Here is a 23,854-nt window from a genome sequence, read left to right as displayed (position 1 = left end):
TGGCAGTCAAATTACCTCAAATATAAAAAAAACAATTGCAATTGATAGAAAAATGCCCATAGTTTTAATAAATTTAATTATTTTGCTTAAGTTCATTTTTAGGAAATATAGTTTTTAGGAATGTAGGCTACAGAAATGTCTTTGCTATCATCATCTAATCTCTATATGTAGAATGACGAGAGTCGATCCTATATTATTATCTAAGCAATTGTATGTATTTCAGGCACAACTGTTGTCTCAGCCACTCAGGTTCCCCAGTCAGCATCAAACAGTATATTCGGTGTGAAGTACACACTCTTTGACATAGAAGGAAATACAATTACTCTCACCAGTTATGACCAATGGAATCCATTCTGCATTCAATATTCTGTCTCCCTCGACAGTGTAGAGGTAGGTTTAAAAATAAGACTAGATTCTAAAAAAAACTTTTGACATTTACATAGAATATGTGCTATTGATAATGGCTTATTCTTTTTTTTAAATTGTTTAACAGACTGTTTTTACAAAACTTTTGACTGTCGTCCTAAAAATTGACCAATCTAGTTTCCTAAAACAACCATTTAAAAACCGCCTTAGTTTGCTATGCTCTAAATTTTTTTTAACTTTTTATTTAGGCTTTGTTTGGGTTTGAAACATACAAACGTTTACCAAAAACTTACCCGTTGTTATTCTGGCAGTTGGATTTTTCATCAGAAGATGCATTTTTTTAATTTAAAAAACTAACTTTAACATTAATTTCTTTTAATTTATAATTTAGGGAAGTAATTAAAGAAAATGGTAAACTATAGGCCTATTTAAAAAACAAGGCTTATGTGTATGCAACTCTAACATATGAGAGATTTTTGGAGCATTGTCTGGTGCTGTTAAAAGTGGTTACATATCGACAAGTATAATTTTAAATACAACTGAAGAATATTCAGACATAGAAGATAGGTTTATACTAAATATTCCTAAAACTTCATTGATCAATACAGATGAGAATAATATAACGTTATTCTAAATAATAGTGGCTATAAGAAAGAATGTCATAGTAACAAAATTGTGCTTTTAGTGAACACATTCAACTTTATATCAAAAGTAGAGAATCAACAACCTTTCACAGAGCCGTCTAGTGCCAGCCATATTGTTTATTCATTTTCATGATTGCATTAATCCTGCTCAAGGAAGCAGTGAGATAAACACCCCAATTTTTATTAGTCTCATATAATTAATGGGCATTTTTTCTTTTGCCGTTCCAAATCATGACAAAGCAAAAAACTTAATTCCCCAGTTATAAGTTGACTGCGTCGATCAGCCGCCATTGTGGGCATAGCGCTAACCGCAGGTGCAACTGAGTTGAAAATATGGAAAGAGACAATGTATAAGCCTATTAGGAATCTGATTAACCAATCTGTTTGTACTTCCTGTAACTAGAAAGACATTCTTTTGAGGCGTTGATTTATTTATTGTCATTTTTTGTTCCGGAAAGTTCTTTGCTCAAAGAAGGAAAGCTTTAGTTGGTTTTCAATGAAAACCTTTCTGACAAAGACATGGTTACACTAGAGTGTTTTACAACATCAGTGTTTAGCAAGGGACATCATGTCTGTAGACGAAGAGCTGAACGGGCTAGGTTATACATATGCTCCGATTCCTTACTTAGAATACTTCATAGAAGCTGGCTATTCATTGTTCGATTAGGTTTCATATTTGAGGCTGTTTTCAAAAAATCATGTTCCAGTCATCTTTGCGACAAATTTGGCATACCGGTAGGCTTCTCAGTTCTGATATCTTTCAATAAACAAAGCGTGTACTGGAACAATAGGCATGGGATATGATTTTTAATCATAAAATATATTCAACTTTGTGATAATATAATGGAAATCATTTCATTGCATACATAGAGACATTGTTAATAAATTGTGCTCAGTGTAACCATATCTTTAGGAAACAGAAACCACAACCCATAACACAGATGTTAAAGCACTGATGTGGGTTTTTTGTAAGTCTGACAGAGTATCCACTCAAGAGTGTGTATACTATGCGCTTTTTAGACTACTATGCCTCTATATAGAGTTCATTTTCAAGTCATTTTTAAGCTTTGTTGTTTGCATGAATACAAACTGAACATGTATCTTTAGTCTCACTCTGTGCTAAAGGTAAGGCGCTGAGGCTATCCCCGCTTTTAGCTCTAATAACCTCCTTGTAATTATGTTAAGCTGATCAGCCCTTAGCAAACAAGAATTTATTAAGCTCACCAAGGTTAAGGAACACTATACCGCTCTCCCCGCTCAATTCCCTCCTTTTGTGCTTTGTTATGTCTAGATGAAGCGAGATCATGAACCCAAAGCATATTCATAGCACTTTTGTGTTATTGTATTAATGATACAGGCTCTCGTATACCTTTTAGGTATATGGGAGTTAATATGTATAACTACAACCAGTTAACATATTGTAGTTATACGTACAACTTATATAACTATAGGTTGTACATATATATATATATATATATATATCTATGAATATATATATATATCTATTAATATAAACATGTGGTATTATGGCTTGAAAGAAATAATATATAGCTAGAAGTTAAACATATCGGTTCAGATAAAAGTGTGTATTACTTGCACTAAAAGGTTACCATAGAATATAGACTTCCTTGATCTCTCCATCTTTTACAGTTCTACAAGTATCTCATGTTTGAAAATACATTTAGAGTGTATGAAGAAGACAAGGTTAGGAAGAAAGAAGAGTTTCCACTTAATGGAAATATTGTCTTGTTTAACAGTTATCAAAACTACCTTAATGTGCTCGGTGAGTAGACAACCTTCTCTATCTATCTCTTTATCTGCCTTGGTTCTATGTGACAGTTCTATGTGACAGTTCTATGTGAAAGTTCTATGTGACAGTTCTATGTGACAGTTATATGTGACAGTTCTATGTGACAGTTTTATGTGACAGATCGTTTGAAAATGGTAAAAATTACATTTCGTTAGTATTTGGCAATTGATATACTAAAGTGTAACAATTTTATTTTTACTAAATATTTTTGAAATTGTGTTCAAGAAAAAAAACAGTTTTTGAAAATAGGCTGGCAGAGACAAAACAAGAATAAACAAGTTAATGCAGAAAATACATTGAAGATTTTATTACATTTATACAACAAAAAGATGAATTTACCGGAGTGTTCTTTTAGTAAACTTACTGCAATAATGTGTTTCTATGTATTTGAGTAGCTACTTAAACTAGCAATATGAATAACATTTAGTCTAACAATCTCTTTTGGTGTAAAGCCTTAGACCATTTGTTTAGTGTTTCTTATCCTGCATAAATAGGCAGGCACCAACAATGTTACACTTTTAGATTCCGGTTTTTCGTTTCAGCTGGTTATATTATAGGAAAATTTAATCTTTTTGGTCAATTTCATAATTTGTCTAGTTTGCTCATTTGTTTGTTTTAGAACTCCAATTACTTCTAAAAACTATCTTTTGTGTCATATTATAAAACAATTAAATTGCTATAATAAGTCTCTCGACTTATTGTAAAATATATGCAAATTTAATATCACTGAAAATTAAATATTAAAGTTTGTAAGAAAAACTGAGCCCTAAATGGTCAGCATAAAACTTAAATTTTGTTTCGGGATGTGATGGTTTAGCGGATATTGGCAATGGTAAGAATGTAATGGCAAATGTAAGAATTCTAAAAGGTTTTTTACTATATTTGACGGTTGTAAAATTTTATTTTTATTAATTCCAGCAAATAAACCAATAGACACTCCTTCAGCCGGTGGTTCAGTGACGAATATTAACATTTGGGACAGAACGTTGCCAGTAGAAATTATGAACAGACTCTTGTGGAATGGAAATCTCTTTGGCCTCACTTCCGATCAGGTTGCGTCAATTTCGGGGACCATCTGGGCAAGCACCGTCACTTTTAATGTCACAGGTAAAACTTAAATCGAGGTAGTATTTTGATTTAGTATAAAAAAATAGATGTAGAGATACTTTTGATCAGGTACAGTCAACCCCCGTTTCTTCGGACTTCATTTGCTCAGACTTTCAATTGACTGGATAATGTAAGTAGTACGAGCATGGCCCAGTCTCTATTAGTTTGAACCAACGGGGGTTCTCTGTATGACTGTGTAACCAAACGCGTGTCAATTACCGTAAGATTCAGATAGCCTCTTCTGATGAAATTTCCTTCTATTATTGTCACTGGTGGTGTAGCTTTAACATAGACCTATTAACTATATTAATAGTTAATAGGTCTATGAGGTCGAATTTGTAAAGTTACAGTATGCCACCATTGACACATTAGCCTTAGATTTAGTTTGGCTTAAAACTTAGTTTCTACTTAAGATGATATCGGAAAGGCTAAACACACAATATTTTTGATCACAAAATTTCTTTTTGTAATTTTGTCAAGCTAGCATAAGTATATATGTAGAGATGATGACATTATGCTATTTTTAGAACTCCCAGAGTTCATTGGTGTTTTATTTTATTATAGAAAACCTAAAGCATGCTTAATAATTTGTACTTGAAGAGAAACATACATGTATATTTGCTGTCGATATCAACAGTGTTATAACTTTCGAATTCAGTTGCACTGCCAGTTGAAATGTATAAAATCTCATAGGAGTTTTTAGCATTATACAATCTCAGTTTTGTTTCAATTTTTAATGGAAAGACATTTAATTTGTTTTAAACTATATAATATCAGATTGTTCTTATGTCTTGTTACTGCTGTGACAAAGATAGACAGTGTTCTATTAGTTAATCATGTGCTTGCAGAAGGACAGAGTGGGCCTGCCTCTGTCATTGATGAAGGTAATGCCAGCTGTCTGCATGCGGTTATTTATTTCACAATAATCATAATCATCTCACATCTCAATATTTCTTGTCACATGTAGCTCATCTTAAACACTGATTATTACGGTTGACTGACTGCTGTGCTGCCTTATATTTCAAGATGGCAGCCATTATTTACAATAAACACTTTCTTCATTTTGAATGATTTTTAATAATTTAAATGTCTGTTGGTTTTCTCAGTAGATAGAGAAATTAAAAATTTGAAAAATTCACCCTTAAATAAAACACCTAAATTTTCATATATGAGAGTTGACAGTGGTAATATTCATCATAAACTGATAATCAACATAATTAATTTGTCTTAATCGCCAATTTTCGGAAAGAATAAAATTATCAGTTTCCAGTTAACCCCTTATTTGCTAGATAGTTCAAGGACATTCATGAGGTGGTGTGAGTAGCCTCAATCATTTCCCAGTAAAACAGGTGATAACCTGTTTTTATCTCGAATGTGCCAACAACTCCTAAACGTACAAAACAACTTTCAAGTTTTCACCTCAGCCAGGGCCATAACTAGTTTGATAATTTAACCTTTGGCAAATAAAACCTCTAATTGAATGTCATGGTGGTCTATTTTTCAACCCTTCTCACAGGGTGGCGGTCAATTGGAGGTGGCGATCAATAGAGCTGGCGTTCAATTAGAGGTTTTACAGTAATTAATCTTATCCTGTTAGTAGGTATAATATATTCAGTACAGTATAGAGTTTTATTTCCTAAAGAAATTTGCCTATATGTGAGATTATGTTTTCTCAATCCCTTTTATGTTGTACACAATTGAATTAATGATTCAATGTTGCTCATCATGGTACGCTCACCACCATTGCTCAAAAACTTTGCATGAAAATGAGTTTACATCAAGTGTATACTAACATTTACAAAGATGATAGACATTTTAACTTAAAATTTGTAGGAAAGCCCTACATGGTGAATGCATCGGGTAAGATTGGAGTCTCATCAAGTCTCTAACAGGCTGCGTAGACTAGAGCTTAGTCTTTTCAGTGTGGTTGCACATAATGTCATGCATTTTCTGCCAATCTTTTAAATGTATAACTTTTACTGCTTAGCGAACATGTACTAAGTTGTTGCAGAAAATATGTTGTAGATCCAATTACCTTTATGCAACAAAAATATAAATTTACTGCAATGTCCCTTTTGCAAACTTCTTCTAATAACAGGTTTCTGTGTGTTTTCATGGCTTATACTTAAATGACAAGATAAATTACATTTCATCTCACAATTTCTTTACTAGATGTACAGCACACTATGCATGACCAGCTTGCAGATCTATTTCTTGTTCATACAATCCTTATTGCACTATTTTAGCGAGATTAAAAGCAGCTGATGTTTCCATTGTAGATTTAAATGGCGCTTTGACGAGATCCAAGAGAAGCACAAACTTTGTTGAGCAAATGAGTGAGTAGGAACATGCTTTGTTAACAAAACTTGATATCAGAGATGACCAGTATTAGCAGGAGCAGAGTTACGCAGTCATACTGGTTTATTAATGTAAAAAAAATGTGCATATCGAAAAAAGAGTTGTACATATACTGTAACATATGTACATATATTAGGTACATAGTATATAAACATATATTGCATACTGGTAAATATATGTAAGAGTGTACACACTATGCTTAGAAATGGGCACAGTTTTTAGCAAGCGGTTGTATGAGTGTACTGTGTTACAAAAATACTATATGGCATCTACTCGCTTTTGTAAATACATAACTTTGCCGTTCAACGCATTTTCAGATCTGTACATTTTGCAGATGCACAGTTTTATAAATATACAGTCTTGTCAAGAGTTTTACTGTTTGTACAGAGTTTGTACAGTAATTTTATAACTGTACAGTTTTTCAGCAGTTGCTAAGAGAGTGACAATTTTATAAATACGTGCTATTATACCCTAGGACACTTATATTTCGCTAGTATTTAGTTTCGTGAGTAGCATACAAAGTAAAATTTTGCTGCACCTTAATTTTGCGGATCTGATGAGTGTGAAAATATAGTGATGTGAATATAAATGCAGTAGAACAAACATAATTAGATTCCTCAGGTCCAGTTCACTAGCAAAAAAATTTTTCAATTTGGGACTAGTTTGTATTTGTGAACCGCGGGTAGAAATGTGTGGGCGAGATCGACAATGCAACTCTATCGCTTGCTGCAATTTGTTTCTTGGACTATCAATGACGTCTAGGTCCTCGCTGCCGTAACTGATGTGGCACCAATATTAGATCTCAAGTATTTATAGCACGTGGTGGCCATGGCTCAAGGTTGTTATTGTTTTGGTTGGTAATAAAATTCATCGCTGCAATAATTATTATTCAATTTTATGACTTTCCATACCAGACTTTCATCCTCATCAGTTACAAATTCAATGAAATTTTCGCGAGAGGATGACTCCGCGAAAATGCGAAAGTTAGATGACGCGAATACATATGTGTCCTAGGGTATATCACTAATTTTATTGGTGTATAGATTTAGAAATGTAAGGTTTTTTCAATGGTGTAGTTTTACAGATAAAATTTTTGTTTCAGGCTGCAAACATTTATTTTAAAAACCTGCTAGCACATGTTTCAGAAGTTCATGACGACTAACAAAAAGGTTTTTAGGAATATTTTTAGACCAGTTTAGCTAAGAATGCTTTAGACAATATTTGAGTTAGCTACAAAGACAGTTTTGATACATTCGACGTTGAGTCATATTTTTTATGAGCACAGCTAACTTATATTCAAACTCACAGACACATGACATCTGACCTCTAAATTGTAGATCATGTTCAAAAACTCAGAGTGAAAAGACAGAATGAAGAGGGAAGTGAAACACCACAGACTACAATAACTACTGCAGCAACATCTGAAGAAAATGGTCCGGTCAGCCCATTTCCTACCAATGCCAGTTTTCCGCGTAACAACACTGAAGACACCCTCAAAAAGGTTTTCAACTATGCTGCTTTTACCAAAACTGCTGGCTGGCAGCTAGTAGATGACAAATCAAACCACAGTTCAGAAGAGCCTAAAACCCTGCTATCATGCACCTACAGGAGCCAGAAGTGTGACTCACGGGTGAGACTTTATTAGCTAGTAGTTGGGCTAATATAGTTTACGTTTCGGGCTATCTAACTTGATCACCTCAACTCTTTCCCTGCAGTACATTTTGCGCATTTTTACGGAATTAATAAATGCCAAAGGATTTTTGCCTGACATACACGTGACATTTTTTTTGTAAAACTTGGAGGTTTTGTCACTAAGCTTCAATCTAAAGTTTTTTAGAATCAGTCGAAAGTACTACATAAGAATCAATGCATTTGACAAACAAAAACCATGTTTAACTATCTTTTAGTTCAGTAAAACAGGCTACAAAAAATGATATCGTTTTTGCAGTTTGACCAAAAAGCAGACCTTCAATCTCTAATATAGAAATATAGCTATCAGAAATATCTACCGTAACACCCAATGCTGATAAATTACAGCCAAAAAAATACATTCAAGTCGCTGTTTACAAATCTTGTTTTCATCCATCCTAAATCAGAAATTAAAAAAACTTTGAAACTGCAATTTTATGCTGTGATTCCTGAGGAAAAATAAAACCAATTGTTTTTATATCAACTATGTGGTTCGTGCCCTCGTGTGTTTTTGTATTTTTGTTATAAAGGCTTTCCATATCAAAAGAGGTAATTGTCAATCATTTCGGCTAAGAGCTTTTTTTATTATTTCATAATTGCTGACTCATTTCCCCCACTTTTGGTTTGTCACCATCAGATTAGAATTGTGAACAATGGAGGCTCAATTCAAATTACTAAGGTTACCGATAGACCCATGAGAACTAAAGCCCATGATATCCATAATTACACGGTGTATATCTCCAACTAATACTAAAATAATGTCTAAAATATCAGTGTATCATATTAATATTATTTTATATACTTATATATACTTTTATATTTAAATTTTTATATTTATAATTTATATATTTTAGTATATTTATATATTTATTATATTAATTATATATAAAATAAAATTAGCTTCAGTGGCTTGCACATTTGAGGGCACTGATAGACTAGAGCTGTACAGGAAAGTACGAATACTGTAATTAGAACAGGCAACTTTTAGTTTTAGTGTAAAGTAACTGTTAGATATGTACAAGCTTGAGAGAATGACTTCAAAAGGTTTGGCGGTATTGAGCAGACAACTCTAATTATTACTAAAAGTATTGATTTTTTCTTCATTATATACTGAAACGAGCTGTACCACCCGGCGTTGCCCATGTAATAAAAAAGTCTGGGCAGAAAATTGATTTGTATTTAATATAAAACAACATTTACCATTCTAACTTTCAAACTACATATCAAGAGAGAAGTGTTTTGTGTAGTTGAAATAAATTAGAAGAAATATGAAAACAACTGTAAAGAGTTTAAAACTTTGTCAAACATCTGTAACTTTTAGGCTATTAGCCTGGCACATTGTCAATAGAAAATTGCAGTAAGCCGCTAGGCTTCTAATGACCATGATATTGCGCCAGCATTGTTGTCCAGCTGCAGTTATTCTAATAATAGCTATAGCCGGAATGCAGACAGACATACGACACACCACACACGGACAACATACGTTGAGAAATATATATATAAAGTAACAATAAATAAAAAATTTTCAACAGACAATGCCTATTTTATTAGCTTTGGATATAAAATTTTACTGAAAATTTTGTCATTTAATTCTGACAACTGAAATCAATGTCATCCAATCATCGGTATTACCTAAAAGATTGCCAACGAAAAAAACTAATCCCATACTAATCCTTCTTTAAAGTCTTTTGAAGGATATTTTTTAAAGTATTAAATATGTATATAGAATACTCATTAATTAAAAATAACTAGTGCCAAGTATATGTCACAGCTCGATATGTAGCCAAATTTACGCAACATTTTTATAGTTTTAGCAAAACACTGCCAAGTTCATCCCTTTGATTCAAACTTTACGCTCTACCTTGTCAAACCTTTAGCATATTTTTAACGCATGTCATATTTTAGTACAGAGCTAGAGACGGAGGTGTATTTATGGCACAGGTATGGAAAAACACAGATGGAAACTTATCACAAACATGATACAAATGCGAAACATGTTGTAACTTTTTCTAACGAATAGTTGTCCTCTCTTGCAGTGGTTTACCCACAGATTCGGCTCCTATGGCAACTGCTACACATTCAATAAAAACCTTGCTGATTCACTGGTTGGAGAAAACGTTAAATTACCTTTGATACAAGATAGCCCTGGGCCTTTGGGTGGTCTCAACCTTCTACTTGATATGCAAACAGTAAGTAGTGTCCTTAGAACACAGGTTAATTCGAGACTACTCCGATTTTTGATAAACTCATTTCTTGAACTCTGAACCTGTACCGGGTTGTATCTGTCACTTTGCTCTTAAAAGGGAATAACATTCTTTGTCATCTGCTACTTACCAACGCTCTTAACAGTCGAAAATGGTTTCACTAGCTATCAGTAAAAGAGACTTCCATTACTAAATGATAGTTGAGCTAAACACTGTGTTTCTATGCTTTGAATGGATTCAAAGTTGCCCATTGCCGACAAATTCAAGTGGAGCCATTTCAGCGATTCAGATTTGCACTATAGATTTTTCCAAGAGTCAAGATGTATCCTTCAGAAGACAACTTGTTAAAGTAGACTCGCTTTCGGGTCAAGGTCACTTTTCAATCCCTTTATAATCAACTAGTTGCACTACAAAGTAATTATTTTGTCATCTTCGTATGAATGTTACTGTAAAAGCAAAAACTCAAACAAAACAGTAGTGAGTCGCTGTGGAACATTTTCGCAGCAGAGGCCCACATGGCTTTGTGCCCGTTTTTCACCTCCACTTGGAGATCGTAGTCAACTATTCTCAATTCGTATCCATCAGCAGTAAGTATTTTTATGATGTCAAAGTACTCTCACAGCAAATACCTTCATACCAATTTAGCAAAGCAAAATAGCGTAGAACGCGTTAGGATTTTGTTTCTCTGATTTGGAGTGGAAGCAACTCCAAATCCATTTGAAGCATGGAAACGCTATGAAAGACACTTTGTTTATGCTGGTTTATAGACAAGAGCAGTTACTTACATGTTGATTGTAGTGGGAGTATGCAGAATCTACAGCCTTGAATGGAAACAGTGAGCTTGGCCTCAAGTTTATTGTCCACGCCCCGTATGAAGTACCTGTTATCGACAGCATGGGCTATGCTGTAGGCCCTGGTACCAAGGCTTTTGTTGGCTTCTCCAAGACCAATGTGAGCATGTAGCAATGTATACTCAACCTTCTGTTAGCATGTTTAAAAATGCTTTTCAGAAACCGGCCATGTTGAAACATGTATTGTTTATCATTAGCTAGATAACTGCACTGATGGACCTCTCGTATGACCTTGACACCAGCTGTCCTACATATGGACATTTATTGTTTAATTTTTTATTATTTTTTTTTTGTTTTATTTTTTTTCTTACTTTTTTTGTCAAGCCTATCAAAATTCCCAAGACTTTTATTCAAACTAATCACTAAAATGCATCAGATTAAGACAAATTCATTGTAAAACTTTAGAAAAACTCATGACTTGTTTATAAAAGGGTTTGCGAATTCCCTTGGGGTAAATTTAAACATCAGTTTAGTAATTTTTTCATAAATACATAACAAACAGTTGTATATCACCTGTTACCAAGCGAAATTAAAAATTGTCTTCTTTTGCATTTATAATATTACTATCAGAAGCCAAATGACTCGTCATGTTAAAACTGTGGAATATTTCTCTTTGAACTATTATGATACTTTTTATTAAGTTATCAGGATTTTATTCTAATAATCTTTTAGGTTGTTGGTTTAGTAGACTGGAGGCAAATTTTTATATAGAATAAATTAAATGATAAAATGCTGCCAAACTTGTTGACTCTGAAACAGTGCCATAGTTTTAGTTTTTTTATTATGCTGCTTAACACCAAACTTGACCATATTTACAGCCATTGAAGTTGAAAGCTCCCATTACCTAAAATAAACCAATTTGAAACTACCAAAATAATTGCAGTTCTCAAATAGTCATCGAAATGTTTGATAAAAAAAACATCAAATACTTTTCTCATCTTTCTCTATTGGTCCAACAGGATTTTGATGTTTTAAATTTTGTTTAATACCAGACGACAAACTTCTATGAACCTTGGGGAAGATGTGACCCAGAAAGAAAACTTGTTTACAATGAGCAGTACACAGTTAACGCCTGCGGCATTGAGTGCAAGCTGGCTCGTGTCGTAGATCACTGCGGATGCAAGCCTTACTACTACCCTGGGGATTTTGACATTTGTACCTTCACGCAGTTGTCAGAATGCGCATACATACAGATCGGTAAGATATATTCTTCCTTGGTGCACATGTACTTGAGTGCTAAATGACAGGCAGTTTACTAAGGACGCCATTTATGTGTTTTGATAGATTGATCAAAATATACAAGTGTGTGTCGTTACGATTTTAAATTTCGTGCAAATATGTTGTTTTTAAATGCATCAATCAGAGAACATTAAATACAAGAGATTTCTATATAGGCTACACATATACTTGCCGTCAGAATGAAAAGTTTTAATATGAGACTTAGTCACTAGATTTGTGAACTTATTGGTATTTAAATTTTGATATTCTTTGGTTTTTTATTTGATTTTCTAATCATCAAGAAAATTTGAAAAAATTAAAACACTGAAACTTGCATTTGTGTTTAAATGTAACTAGCTTTTCAAGTATTAACACTTCTTTTGATGTCGGACTTTCCTATTTTGTACAATTCTTATTGCAACTGCCAGCCAGGTCTGACTGCCTACTTCATACCACAGTGAACCCCAAAACCATAGAAAGTTTTATGAATATTTAAGTAGAGCTTGGCCCTAGAATGCCCAGATATATAATAAGATATATGTATTCATTTGTTATTAGGTAACAGATTGCTATGACCCTTCAAAAACCTTTAGTAGTTGACCTATGGCTATCGACCAAAGTGATTTTCGTTGAAAATAAAGCATCGATACGTGTATGACCTCTTCTATGACATAGCTGTAAGGACCAGTTCAAAAGTGAAACGTATCAACTGCTGACTCGCTGTCTTTTTATAGCTATTGTAAACGCTGACTTCGGCAACCTCTGCAATTGTCCGATTGCGTGTCACTCAGAGACATACGATGTGAAGCTTTCATACACAGATTTTCCCAACTCTCCATACGGTGTACAACTTGGAGATGAATTGAACATATCTCTACCGCAACCATCTCCTGGCACCCCTGTTTATGACAGCCGGTCCCAATACCTTAGGTAAGTTTATCCTGCTGAATTCTGCCTAATAATATCAATCATTTTTATTTTATTACCTAAATTATTATCTTATCTTATCTAATCTTATCGTAACAAATTTGTTTGTTCACTTAATTGTAATAAATTATTAAAATTTATTACAATTAATTTATTGTAATAAATTTTAATAATTTTTATTATTTAATTGGATTATTAAAAATTAAAATTTGATTTTTAGCAAATGAATTCGATTAAACTTTATTATTAAAAAAATTTTCTCAGAGTTTTATGTTTTTTCCTTTGTTTCTATTTTTAATAAGGAGCTTTGCAGTCAAGATTCTCAGAGATTCTGAATACATGTATTCAGATTATTGAAAAATTGAGAGTACAAACAATTTTTCATATTTCTAATTTCTTTGCTTAATTAAAAAGTATGAGGCTTAGAAATCAAACAACTGGACTCATTATGGTGATATAATTAGTGTGTAAACATCGGATAGTACGAATCAAGTAGGTTAAATACAACTATGCCATAATTATAAAAAACACCATTTTATATTTTGTGATACCAACATACATCTACCATTGTATGTTTCAGTTGACAAACTTTCTGTTACTACAACCTACATACAACTTACTGTCCCAACTCCTCCACGATATTGTTAGATTACCAACTTTAAAAAACATTTTTGTTCAACTCACTCAATAGTTCCTAATTTCTGTCTTCCCATTTTTCTTTCGGCGTGTGACGAAAAATATTATTTTGTTGATAGTTACTAATGTCAATAAAAAGTTATATACACATACTTATGTACATACATACGTACGTACGTGCGTGCGTACGTACGCACGTATGCACATACATACATACATTATGATACATGTCAGCATATTAAGTGCGTGCAAGGAATGACAAATCCCTGCAAGCTTAATGCTTTGTTTGTTATACATGAGAATACAGACAAGCTAGTATTGGTCACCCACCAGCATACCAATTACACTCTACCCACTCAGTTGAAGTAAAATTATTGCACATTTCTTCTCCACTGAAGTGTAATTAATGCACATTCAGTGCAGAGTTGTCTGCACTATACAGTCTGTAGTAAGTGTGCCTAGGTCAATCAGCAGCTGGCAAGCAATGCACTTATTTACCTCTACTTAGTAAAACAGTGGATTTATCATGAGTGAAGAGTAACTTACACGTATGTTGAAACAACAGTGGTAAGTCAAAATGGTTACAACATAAAATGCATTTAGGAAAGTTACTATGTACAAGGTAAAATTCTGAAATAAGGTAACACATATGACAGTACATGTACATACATATAGCCAGTTAAAATTAAATAGTGTGCAGCTATGTTAAACAGAATGAGTCCAGTCATGAAGAGGACAGGGGCTTAGCCATGAACCATCTAAATAACTAGTTAGTATTCTAGCAAATGCTATAAAATTACTAAAGGTTTGTCAAAAGAGATAATGTATGTGCGTATGTATGTGTGTCCGTACGTATGTACATATGTATGTATAAAACTTTATTAGAAATAAAATCATACCTCGGCTTAGCAATTTCAAATATATTTTATAGGAACTTTTGTTTCTACGTTAATGACACTCAAATGACACCCAAATGACACCCCATAGCAATACCTTTTTATTTATTTATATTTGGTGGCACCATATGTAAAACATGTTTTCTTTAAGAGTTATTATAGACTACCCAATAAAAGTATATATATATATATATATATATATATATATATATATATATATATATATATATATATATATATATATATACTTTTATTGAGCAGCCCATGATAATTTTTGTAGAAAAAATGTTTTTGTATATATAAACTATCTTGTCAATCACAGCTTCTCTTCATGAAGTTATGTCTATGTTTGGGCAGTTTTCAGTTTTTAATTGTTTGCAGAGGGAACGTTGCCAACTTAGATATATATTACGAAACATTGGCAGAAGTTGATATCAAACAAAATAAAGCCATGGATATCACAGCATTGCTCGGTGAGTTGAATTACTGCAGATAACACATGTACAGCCTTTTGTGGCTATATATAGCATCTTCACTCATTTTTGTTACAGGTAGCACCTGGGCAGCCATTTTCTTGCTACAAGTAGCATTTGTACAGTCAATTCCTTGTTACAGATAGCATCTGCGGAATCCATTTCTTCGCCACAGATAGCATATGCACTGTTTATTTTCTGCAGATAGTGCTTACTAATGATGGTCATTGATCATGAGCATATAATGATCATCACTTTTGCTGCATATGCCTTGATGAAAGCACAGTGACAATGGAGAGAATTAAGCTATTTTTTAGAAAATAATTCGCTGCGTTTGTTTTTACGTCATAATAATTACATTTCGCGTAATGATCTCTAGTAATACCCGATAGCAGTTTCCCCAAGTGCTGTAAGCAGGAGTACTTTAACCGATGTAATGAATAATGAGGCATGTAGTAATTTGGAATAGTGGATAGAATGTTAGCCTGCCAACCAAGAGGTTCCAGGTTCAAATCCAGTGTGAATCAGATTTTTGATTCCTAAAATTTTATTGCTATAACTAGACACCCGAATGACAAATGACAAATAGACAAACAGCTAACACAGAGATTTATGTATAGATTATAGCTTACTAATTGTACATTAAAATTTACCAGTTTCATGTTGGAGTCATAAGTTGCATAAAGGTAATTATAAATAGTATACATATATTTATAGATCCTGTGCTGATAAGTCTAAATATATATTTAAAGGTTCCAAGTGGGTAATTATGAATTGCATGCTTAGATTTGTAGGTTGCATGTTTATGTACAGAGCTTTTATTTATAGATTTCTAGGGGGTAATTATAAAGTACATGCTTATATTTATAGATTCCTAGCAGGGAATTATAAAGTATACGCTTATATTTATAGATTCCTAGCAGATAATTATAATGTATATGCTTATATTTATAGTTTATGCACTACGCTTCCAAAAGGATAGTTATAGATTATAGGTTTATATTTAGAGATTGCATGTTCATATTTATAGAGTTTATTTTTACAAGTTCTAAATTGGTAGATATAAATTGAGTAATTATAATTTAAATTACAAGCTTGCATTTACAGAGTTTATACATATAAAGATTTCAAATTCGTAGTTTTAGATTGCTTGTTTATTTTTTTTAGGACCAATATTAACTTTAGCAAACAGTGACCAATATATAAACTGACTGGCAGCACCAATGCTAGTTCTGTTTTTCTGCGTTCAAACATTTTTCTAGTTTTTCAAATATATTAGAAGCAGACTAACTTTTTGCCAGAGTTTTTACAATTTAGAGTCAAGAGGAGATAACTCACAATCACTCATTTGCTATAGCTTTATATTTAGTATATCCTATTTACCTGCTTTGAAAACTAATTATAGCAGTTTCTTTTCATACCTAAGCAAAAATCTAAACATTGAATGTTCGCTTGGCTAAAATCCTTTTCGGATTTCAGGTAACATCGGAGGTCAGCTTGGTCTCTTCATCGGATGTTCTTTCCTGACAGCCTTTGAGTTCCTCGAATGCATATTTATTAGCTGTGCATACCACTGGAAGCGAGGTGTTGGCCGAATCAAAAAGAAAAAGGGCTGGTCACCCAATACATCATTCGATGCTGAATTAGGTGAACATACAAATGGCTCAAAACATGTTAATAATGGCGAACAGTCAGTTTCTGTAAGAAATGGAAAATATCCTTCGGTAGAATGAGCCGATTATATAGAGAGACGCTACTTATGTGATTATCTCAAGGTGGTCTCTTATCAGAATTTCAGACCGCTTGCTCATCCATTCTAACTCATCGTCGTATTCATATTAAAAAGTATTTATGATTTGTTAGCATTAATTGTATTTTTCTATAAACTAAAGCTATATCATTTGTATGTATCTTTGTGAAAAATCTTCAAAAGTGATATTTTAGAGTAAAAAAGTTGTACATTATTATACCATGTACTTTTCTGCTCTATATTTTAAATTTTTGACAAAAAAGTTCATTACATTATACTCGCATTTACCACAGTATTATGTTTGCAGTTTTACCTGTCATACAATAACGAATTATGTTCAGGGTGTTACTTGTTGTCTGCTGCATTCTTTCTTATTGCATGTCTTCTAAAAATGTAAGCAATAAAATATGACTTTTGCTTAATATGGTTTATCTAGCACTGCTTGGTCTCTTCGAGACACAGTGGCTCAGTTTTTGCTTGTCAGCCAAGTGAAGCATTATCCTCTACTTTGGTGGGTCTAATCATTCTACCATCTAAGTGTACCCTTTTTTCAATCAAAAGATACTGAGCTTTTCATGGATAAGTAAATTTTTCTGTTTTTCATACTTGTATAGAGCACCTGTAGTGTAGTGGTTAGCACTCCAGGCTCGACAGTGGAAGTTCTGGAGTTCAATCCTCGCTGACAGATGTTTGAAAAAGAATCCCACAAGAAATTGCTGTTACAATTCAAGATACTGTAGTCATGCTGTCAGCATGGTCAGTGGTCAGCTCTATTACTCCCGCTAAAAACTTGGAAGGGAGGGTTCTCACGTGAGCTCTTTCAGGCTGTCAGAAATGCCAGATGCACACAGAGTGTATGCTCGGTGAAGCAAAAACCTCTATATGTTATTAATTTAGTTTCTTGAAAATTTTCTCTTCCTATCAACTTTCAAACATAAGTGTTGTCTCTACTATTATTATAAACTCAATCATTAGCCACACTAAAAGCGTTAGGAAATTATCTTGCACCATATGGGAATTTAACTCCACATTCGGATTACCAGCCAAGTACCCTACCATCTGCAACACACGACAACCTTTCTACATCAAAGAATATTTGTGCACATAATTATTACACATGAAGATGTCTCACAGCGCACAAGACTGCCACCGTACTAGGAAACAAATAAGACTAACACAGTTAAAAGACAATCATTTTATTGTTGCATTATAACAAATATTGAAAATATTAATTGCAGATGAAGAAAATAAGAAAGTAGAAAGGAGGGATTGAGCAGCAACACAGACTAAAAATTTGAGCGCAAATGACAAGAGTGAGATTGAGCAAATCATAAGACAGCAGTAAATCATATATTAGCATATCATTGGACACTCTGTTTTATCCTTTTCATTTACAGGACCAGCCGTGAGTCAACTACAAAGAACAACATAAAGTAAGTCATTGGGCTTAGAGGATGAACACGCAGTCTTTGTTTAGTGAGCTAGGAATTCTGTTCACAACTACTACGGAGCCTTTTTGATATGAAAGCTATGCCAAGCAACAACAAAACAGCTGATTTTTATTGTTTTGTTAGAAAGATCTGCCAGTTATCATTGTCATGAGGTAGCTTTCCTTACACTGATGGGTGTTGGAAATCTAGACGGCTCTAGCTGTTTAGATAATAAGTTTTTTGATAATTCTGAGCTATAAAAATGCTCTAACTAAATAACAAGACTTCTTCATAAATATTCGTAACAGCAGCTTTTGAGACAATGTGGTGTGTAAAATTGTTTCCCAGGGTTTGTCAAAGGTTAAGTCCCCTCTTTGTAAAACCTGCATTAACAGAACAACACACAAGTTGCCTTTAAGTATTTAAACAGGAGGCTTTGGTGGATGAGCTAGTAAACGCATACTACTGTACAGAAAGTACCAACTTTACCTAGGAATGTTTCACTTCATCAAACTTCCTCTTTTGTTCATGAAGCTTTTGGGAAAGGTGACAATAAACACATCTGGTGTTATTGAGAGTATTATTTCTGTAGTTGTTACATATACTCTACTTCAGGTTTGACATATTTTTATACAATACCTTGTTTTAGCTCACACGTAATTTATTAGTTATAGATGTTAAAGGTTATGGAATGATTTGAACAGATTACAATGTATTCTAATGAGAATACTTTCTTCAATAAGTGACAGTTTAAAAAAAGGCAGTCTGTTATTGGAGTAACTTTGAACTCACAAGTATGACTCTATATCATTAATCGACTACGCTTCAGCAACCCAGCATTTTTTAATGGGTTTTTCTGCTTAACATCTTGTGCTCATTGTGGTAGTACAATATCAATACGACCAGTAAGGAGATGAAAATTCATTAGATCGCCTCACTGAATTTAAAGCACATTAATTACATAAGTGCTGTTTCAGCTTATTCAGGTTGTTCAATATCTTGGCTTTCAAATGAGTCATTGTTTGACATGGTGAGACAGACATTGGTTAGTGTTTATAGGATTTCCCCAGAGCCCTACCGCAGAAATGTTCAACGGTAGACTCGAAAATTGTGACGTCCCAATTTTCATATTCGGTGTTGTGTGCTCTTACCGCTTATTTTATTGCTTACCGCTTATATTTATCAACTACGATAATGAAGCTAGTGGCAGGCGAAGGTAGGAGAATGACAAATCTTTACAAATTATACACAAAAGTGAGAAATAAATTTTAAAGGCATTCAGAGAGAGGTTGCACTTGAATCTCTCCAAGCGGCTAGACCACCCATTTACTGAAAGCTCTCAGAACATGCATATATTCGATGGACTCTCACAACGGCACAAAAGCTATATACTTAAACTAATTCACCCAGAAGTAAATAAACAATGCGCAACCATGAATAACCTACATGTGTGACTAAAGTGTTTTCGTTCCTTTAGTTTCGGCTTCTCAGGTTTCCACTCACAGCGAGATTGCACCGGAATTTCAGCAGCCTGTCCTGTTTGTGCACTTTGTTGTAGATGGATATCGAAATGTTTCCGTTGGGCACGACAAAAATCCTCTTCTTTCATTTTTTCAACGGCACACCACGTCTCACGACTTTCACCTGTAAACGCCAACCTGAATTACTGATGGATGTTAATAGGCCAGTCAGCATCTATATGTTCACGAGTTGTCTTTAGTTTTAGTAGGATTGTTATCAATTGAATGCAAACTGGAAAATTAAGGTGCATGTAAATATTAAGGCGGTGAACGATTGGTCAATATAAGGATCATAAAAAACGATTCTTCAAGAAACAATGCTTATATATTCATGAACTCAATAATATTAATTGCAACTTATGTAAGTATTCACATTTAACAGAGAGGATAGCATCTATCAAAAATCATGACTGCTATAATGACTCATATGTAAACAGAAGCAAACATTTCTCAAAGAACAAGTTGAGGGTCAGCAGTGAGCTACTTGGGCAGCTTTCAAGATTAGAGACAAATGGACGCATGGAATCAAACTTTAAAAAATGATTATTTAAGATAAAAACTCTTTAACACGTGCATAATAATTGCAAATTATGCCCGCTGGGGCATAAATTATGAGCTATTAGCTAATATCATGGATATAGTAAACCTAGATTGGCGAATAACTATCATTACCATGGAGCAAAAGTGAGGCCTATAATTGGCTGTTGTTCTCTCGACGTTACGTCGCAGTGATGTGCATGACGGAAACAGAGCCTTCAGCTGAGCAATGAGTCCTCAGGTATGTGAACCCACAATAAAAATTTTAAATACTTGGTAAACCTAACCATTGCACGTGTACTATATATATCATTGGTTCACGTTGTAAGAAACTACTGGAAACAAACCAACTACCAACTCAACTGAACTTACTTGTCTTATCATGGTCTCATAACAACGCTCCATATTATGCAGTGGATATTTTCAGAAAGACTGCTACAAGGTTCCATCAGGTATTGGAAGAAAACCAATGCTAAAATCTGATATAATACATGCACCTACAATATTTACAGCTTATCCAACCTACCTTCAGCCATAAGCTGTGAAAAGACGGACACCAACCATAAGAACAGAAAGCCTGTCGAAATGTGGAAGAACATCTCAGACAGCAGCCAGCACCAAAATACCTGACCCTGAAGATACTACACCTGGTGATACTACTATCCATGATGATGAGCAACCTGCAGCTTCTGACAGTCAGGACACACCTACAGCCTCGACAACGAGCTGCCGACATGGTGGTAGACCTAAACAGCCTGCTGTCACACGTATCTCAATATTAAAAAGAAGAATCAAAACTCTACAGCAGAGAGTTATTAGTTTAATTTCTATTTGGTCACTCTTTGTATTATCAATGATATCAAAGCTTCTAAATCATTGGTATTATCCATTACCGTGTGTCTAAGATTCTTGCCCTTCTCATCCAAAGTCAGTTTTATATATTATCAATAAAATATGCAGTCTCACATGCACAAACTATGGAAAAATTGAGCAGCTTTCAGTGTTAAGTCAATAGGAGTTCATAGATCAGCTGATTCACTTTACACATCACCATGACGTTGTGTCATGCTAATTATAGGCCTCACTTGTTTTGATTATTCGCATATCTAGGGTTTACTATATCTATAGCTAATATCATACAATATAATGGGCGTAGCTAAATGGTCAAACGCTAAAGGTTTAAAGATATTCTATACATGATTTACATATAGTAACGATCTTACGTTTAAATAGTCAAACAACACATTTAAAACCATGACGACTTGATTAATTGATGGAGCACCTAGTAAAATAAGCATGTACGACCGTATTAGATAAGTTCGTGTTACGCGCCGACAATTTAATTGGCTACAAAACTATTATCTGCACCTGAAACCAGCATTATTGCAGTATATGTAACTTAAAACTCAGTTCTTTGTTGCACATATAAAGGACCACTCACCCAACTTATTTGTCGCCATAATTATTCAATTGTAACCTTTCTCTAACAACTACTATTATTCGTTTGTCTGCAAAGAATATAGAAGACGATTTACACAATAATGATACAAAGTGCCGCTGTTGTTGCCAGCAACAACAATTTTTTTCGGAGCCTTGCATCTATACTCAATTCATGTCTAAAAAATATTTAATTTTGATACAAAAAAATTGAAAATTCACATAATTTTTAAAATTTAAGTTGAACAAATAATAAATAAATAGCGTAACGATACTTTTATTACAACAATCCCAGTAATTCTATTTTAACCCCATATCCGGTCTTGATAAATGTTAAAACGAATGAAAAGACATAGTCTAGCAGTGTATAAATGCACTCAGTTTCTATGACACGGATATGTATTTGCAATTTAATATTCAATTGTCTTAACCAAGTGGTTGAAAATTGTTTTCATCTTTCGAAATGGAAGATTGTCATCACGTGTTGTTCATGTGTTAAGCTCTTCAGCGTAGACTCGTGTAATGACTGGGTTACTTATCGAAGCAGTACTTTGTTTGTGCTCTGCTTTTTATTCTACAGCTTATACCGCTTTTCTTTTTTATTTAATCAACGCAAACTTGTTGCTCGGTAATCAGCCAAGGGAGCAAAATTAAACGTACTCATGTTCAGATATCAGATAAAAATTTTCCGCAAAAGACCCTCCAATGGAGGTAAAAAACAAAATAGCGGAACTCAGCTTAAAAGAGCAAGCTAGCTATTCAACCTCGGCACGAACTTCCCTCACCGTCCGAGGCCAAAAAGAATATCTTAACTGATCGGTGTTAATGTGGGGCAAGTAATACTTCCCAAATCGAGTAGACAATGCAGGAGGCCTTTCCTCTTTATCAGAACCACTTTCCCTGACTTTAACTCCCACATTTATATCAATATCGCCTCCGACGATTCTACCAAAAATATTTTTTGCGCAGTCTGGATCGTCTCTCCTCCAGCGATTCAAAAGAAGTATTCTCTCTTAAATTAGTGAAACTAGTAATTCCTTTTTTCTTAAAAATGAATCTCAGTGCTAGGTTTTGTGTCTGCTCTAATGATAAAATATCTTTTTTAAGATGTGGATCCCAAACCACGCACCCATATTCAAGGCCTGGTCTTACCAAGGATGTATATGCAGCCTTTCTAGTTCGAGCATCCGCATCTCGGAGTACCCTTCTAAGCATCCCAATTAATCGCTTCCCTTTAGATTCAATTTTGCAAATGTGTTTATTCCATTTTAAGTCACTCTGGAGCTCTACTCCGAGATACGGATTAGATAAGACGCTTTCTAGTTTTTGGGCACATAAGAAAAAAGAAGTCTCTTTATTTGACATGAGATGGGATTTTCCCACTGAAAGGTGGTAACATTTCTTTGGATTAAAACTCATCTGCCAGAGATTCGCCCAAGCCTCAAGTGAATGCATATCTTGTTGCAATGTATTGGCTTGATCTCTTGTGGCATATACCAGGGCATCATCTGCAAAAAGTCTACACTGAGAATTTACCTTGTCAGGAAGGTCATTAATAAAAAGTGAAAACAACAATGGTCCGAGCACCGAACCCTGCGGCACCCCAGAAGTTACAGACACAATATTTGACAGTTCATTTTCTACCTCGACTACTTGAGTTCTATTCTCTAAAAATGATGTTATCCAGTTTAAGACTTGATCGTGTATTCCATAATTTCGAATTTTATAAACCAGTTTCCGATGATTCACACAATCAAACGCCTTAGAAAAGTCCAGTATTATTATATCTGTAATCAAATTTCTATCAAAGTTCTTAGCTAGATCATCTATTGTACAAATAAGCTGTGTTTCACAGGATCGTTTAGCACGAAATCCGTGCTGCACATCTGTAAGGATATCATATCTAGGTGGGCACTTATGTGGGAATGGATAATATGTTCCAATAACTTACAACATACGCTAGTTAATGATACTGGCCTATAGTTGGCCGGATCATGCCTT

The 23,854-nt window shown here is 34.0% G+C and overlaps 2 protein-coding genes across 4 annotated transcripts in view; one reads left to right on the top strand and one right to left on the bottom strand.

Moving 5' to 3' along the window:
* Nucleotides 1-17,349, top strand: part of LOC137399512 (uncharacterized) — a 38,174-nt gene extending 20,825 nt beyond the window's left edge. The window contains exons 7-20 of one of the 3 annotated variants that reach the window (XM_068085656.1): nt 224-390; nt 2,118-2,135; nt 2,661-2,793; nt 3,739-3,927; nt 4,776-4,811; nt 5,761-5,787; nt 6,207-6,263; nt 7,623-7,915; nt 10,011-10,163; nt 10,977-11,129; nt 12,022-12,226; nt 12,982-13,177; nt 15,088-15,179; nt 16,659-17,349. In XM_068085656.1, the coding sequence (XP_067941757.1) occupies nt 224-390; nt 2,118-2,135; nt 2,661-2,793; nt 3,739-3,927; nt 4,776-4,811; nt 5,761-5,787; nt 6,207-6,263; nt 7,623-7,915; nt 10,011-10,163; nt 10,977-11,129; nt 12,022-12,226; nt 12,982-13,177; nt 15,088-15,179; nt 16,659-16,912 (1,973 nt within the window). In that variant the 3' untranslated portion in view covers nt 16,913-17,349. The remainder of the gene's footprint in view (nt 1-223; nt 391-2,117; nt 2,136-2,660; nt 2,794-3,738; nt 3,928-4,775; nt 4,812-5,760; nt 5,788-6,206; nt 6,264-7,622; nt 7,916-10,010; nt 10,164-10,976; nt 11,130-12,021; nt 12,227-12,981; nt 13,178-15,087; nt 15,180-16,658) is intronic. The other 2 variants (XM_068085657.1, XM_068085658.1) reach the window with 2 other exon arrangements.
* Nucleotides 17,350-18,177: 828 nt separating this feature from the next.
* On the bottom strand, nt 18,178-21,968 carry LOC137399996 (spermatogenesis-associated protein 45-like). Its single transcript, XM_068086286.1, has 3 exons — nt 21,858-21,968; nt 19,806-20,003; nt 18,178-18,343 (listed from the first exon to the last, which is right to left on the bottom strand). Exons 1-3 carry the CDS (start codon nt 21,874-21,876, stop codon nt 18,321-18,323), a joined length of 240 nt encoding a protein of 79 aa, XP_067942387.1. The 5' UTR covers nt 21,877-21,968; the 3' UTR covers nt 18,178-18,320.
* Nucleotides 21,969-23,854: the final 1,886 nt, after the last annotated feature.

The sequence above is a fragment of the Watersipora subatra genome, chromosome 7, assembly GCF_963576615.1.
Source record: "Watersipora subatra chromosome 7, tzWatSuba1.1, whole genome shotgun sequence".
NCBI lineage: Eukaryota > Metazoa > Bryozoa > Gymnolaemata > Cheilostomatida > Watersiporidae > Watersipora > Watersipora subatra.
This window is presented reverse-complemented; position numbering and strand designations above follow the sequence as displayed.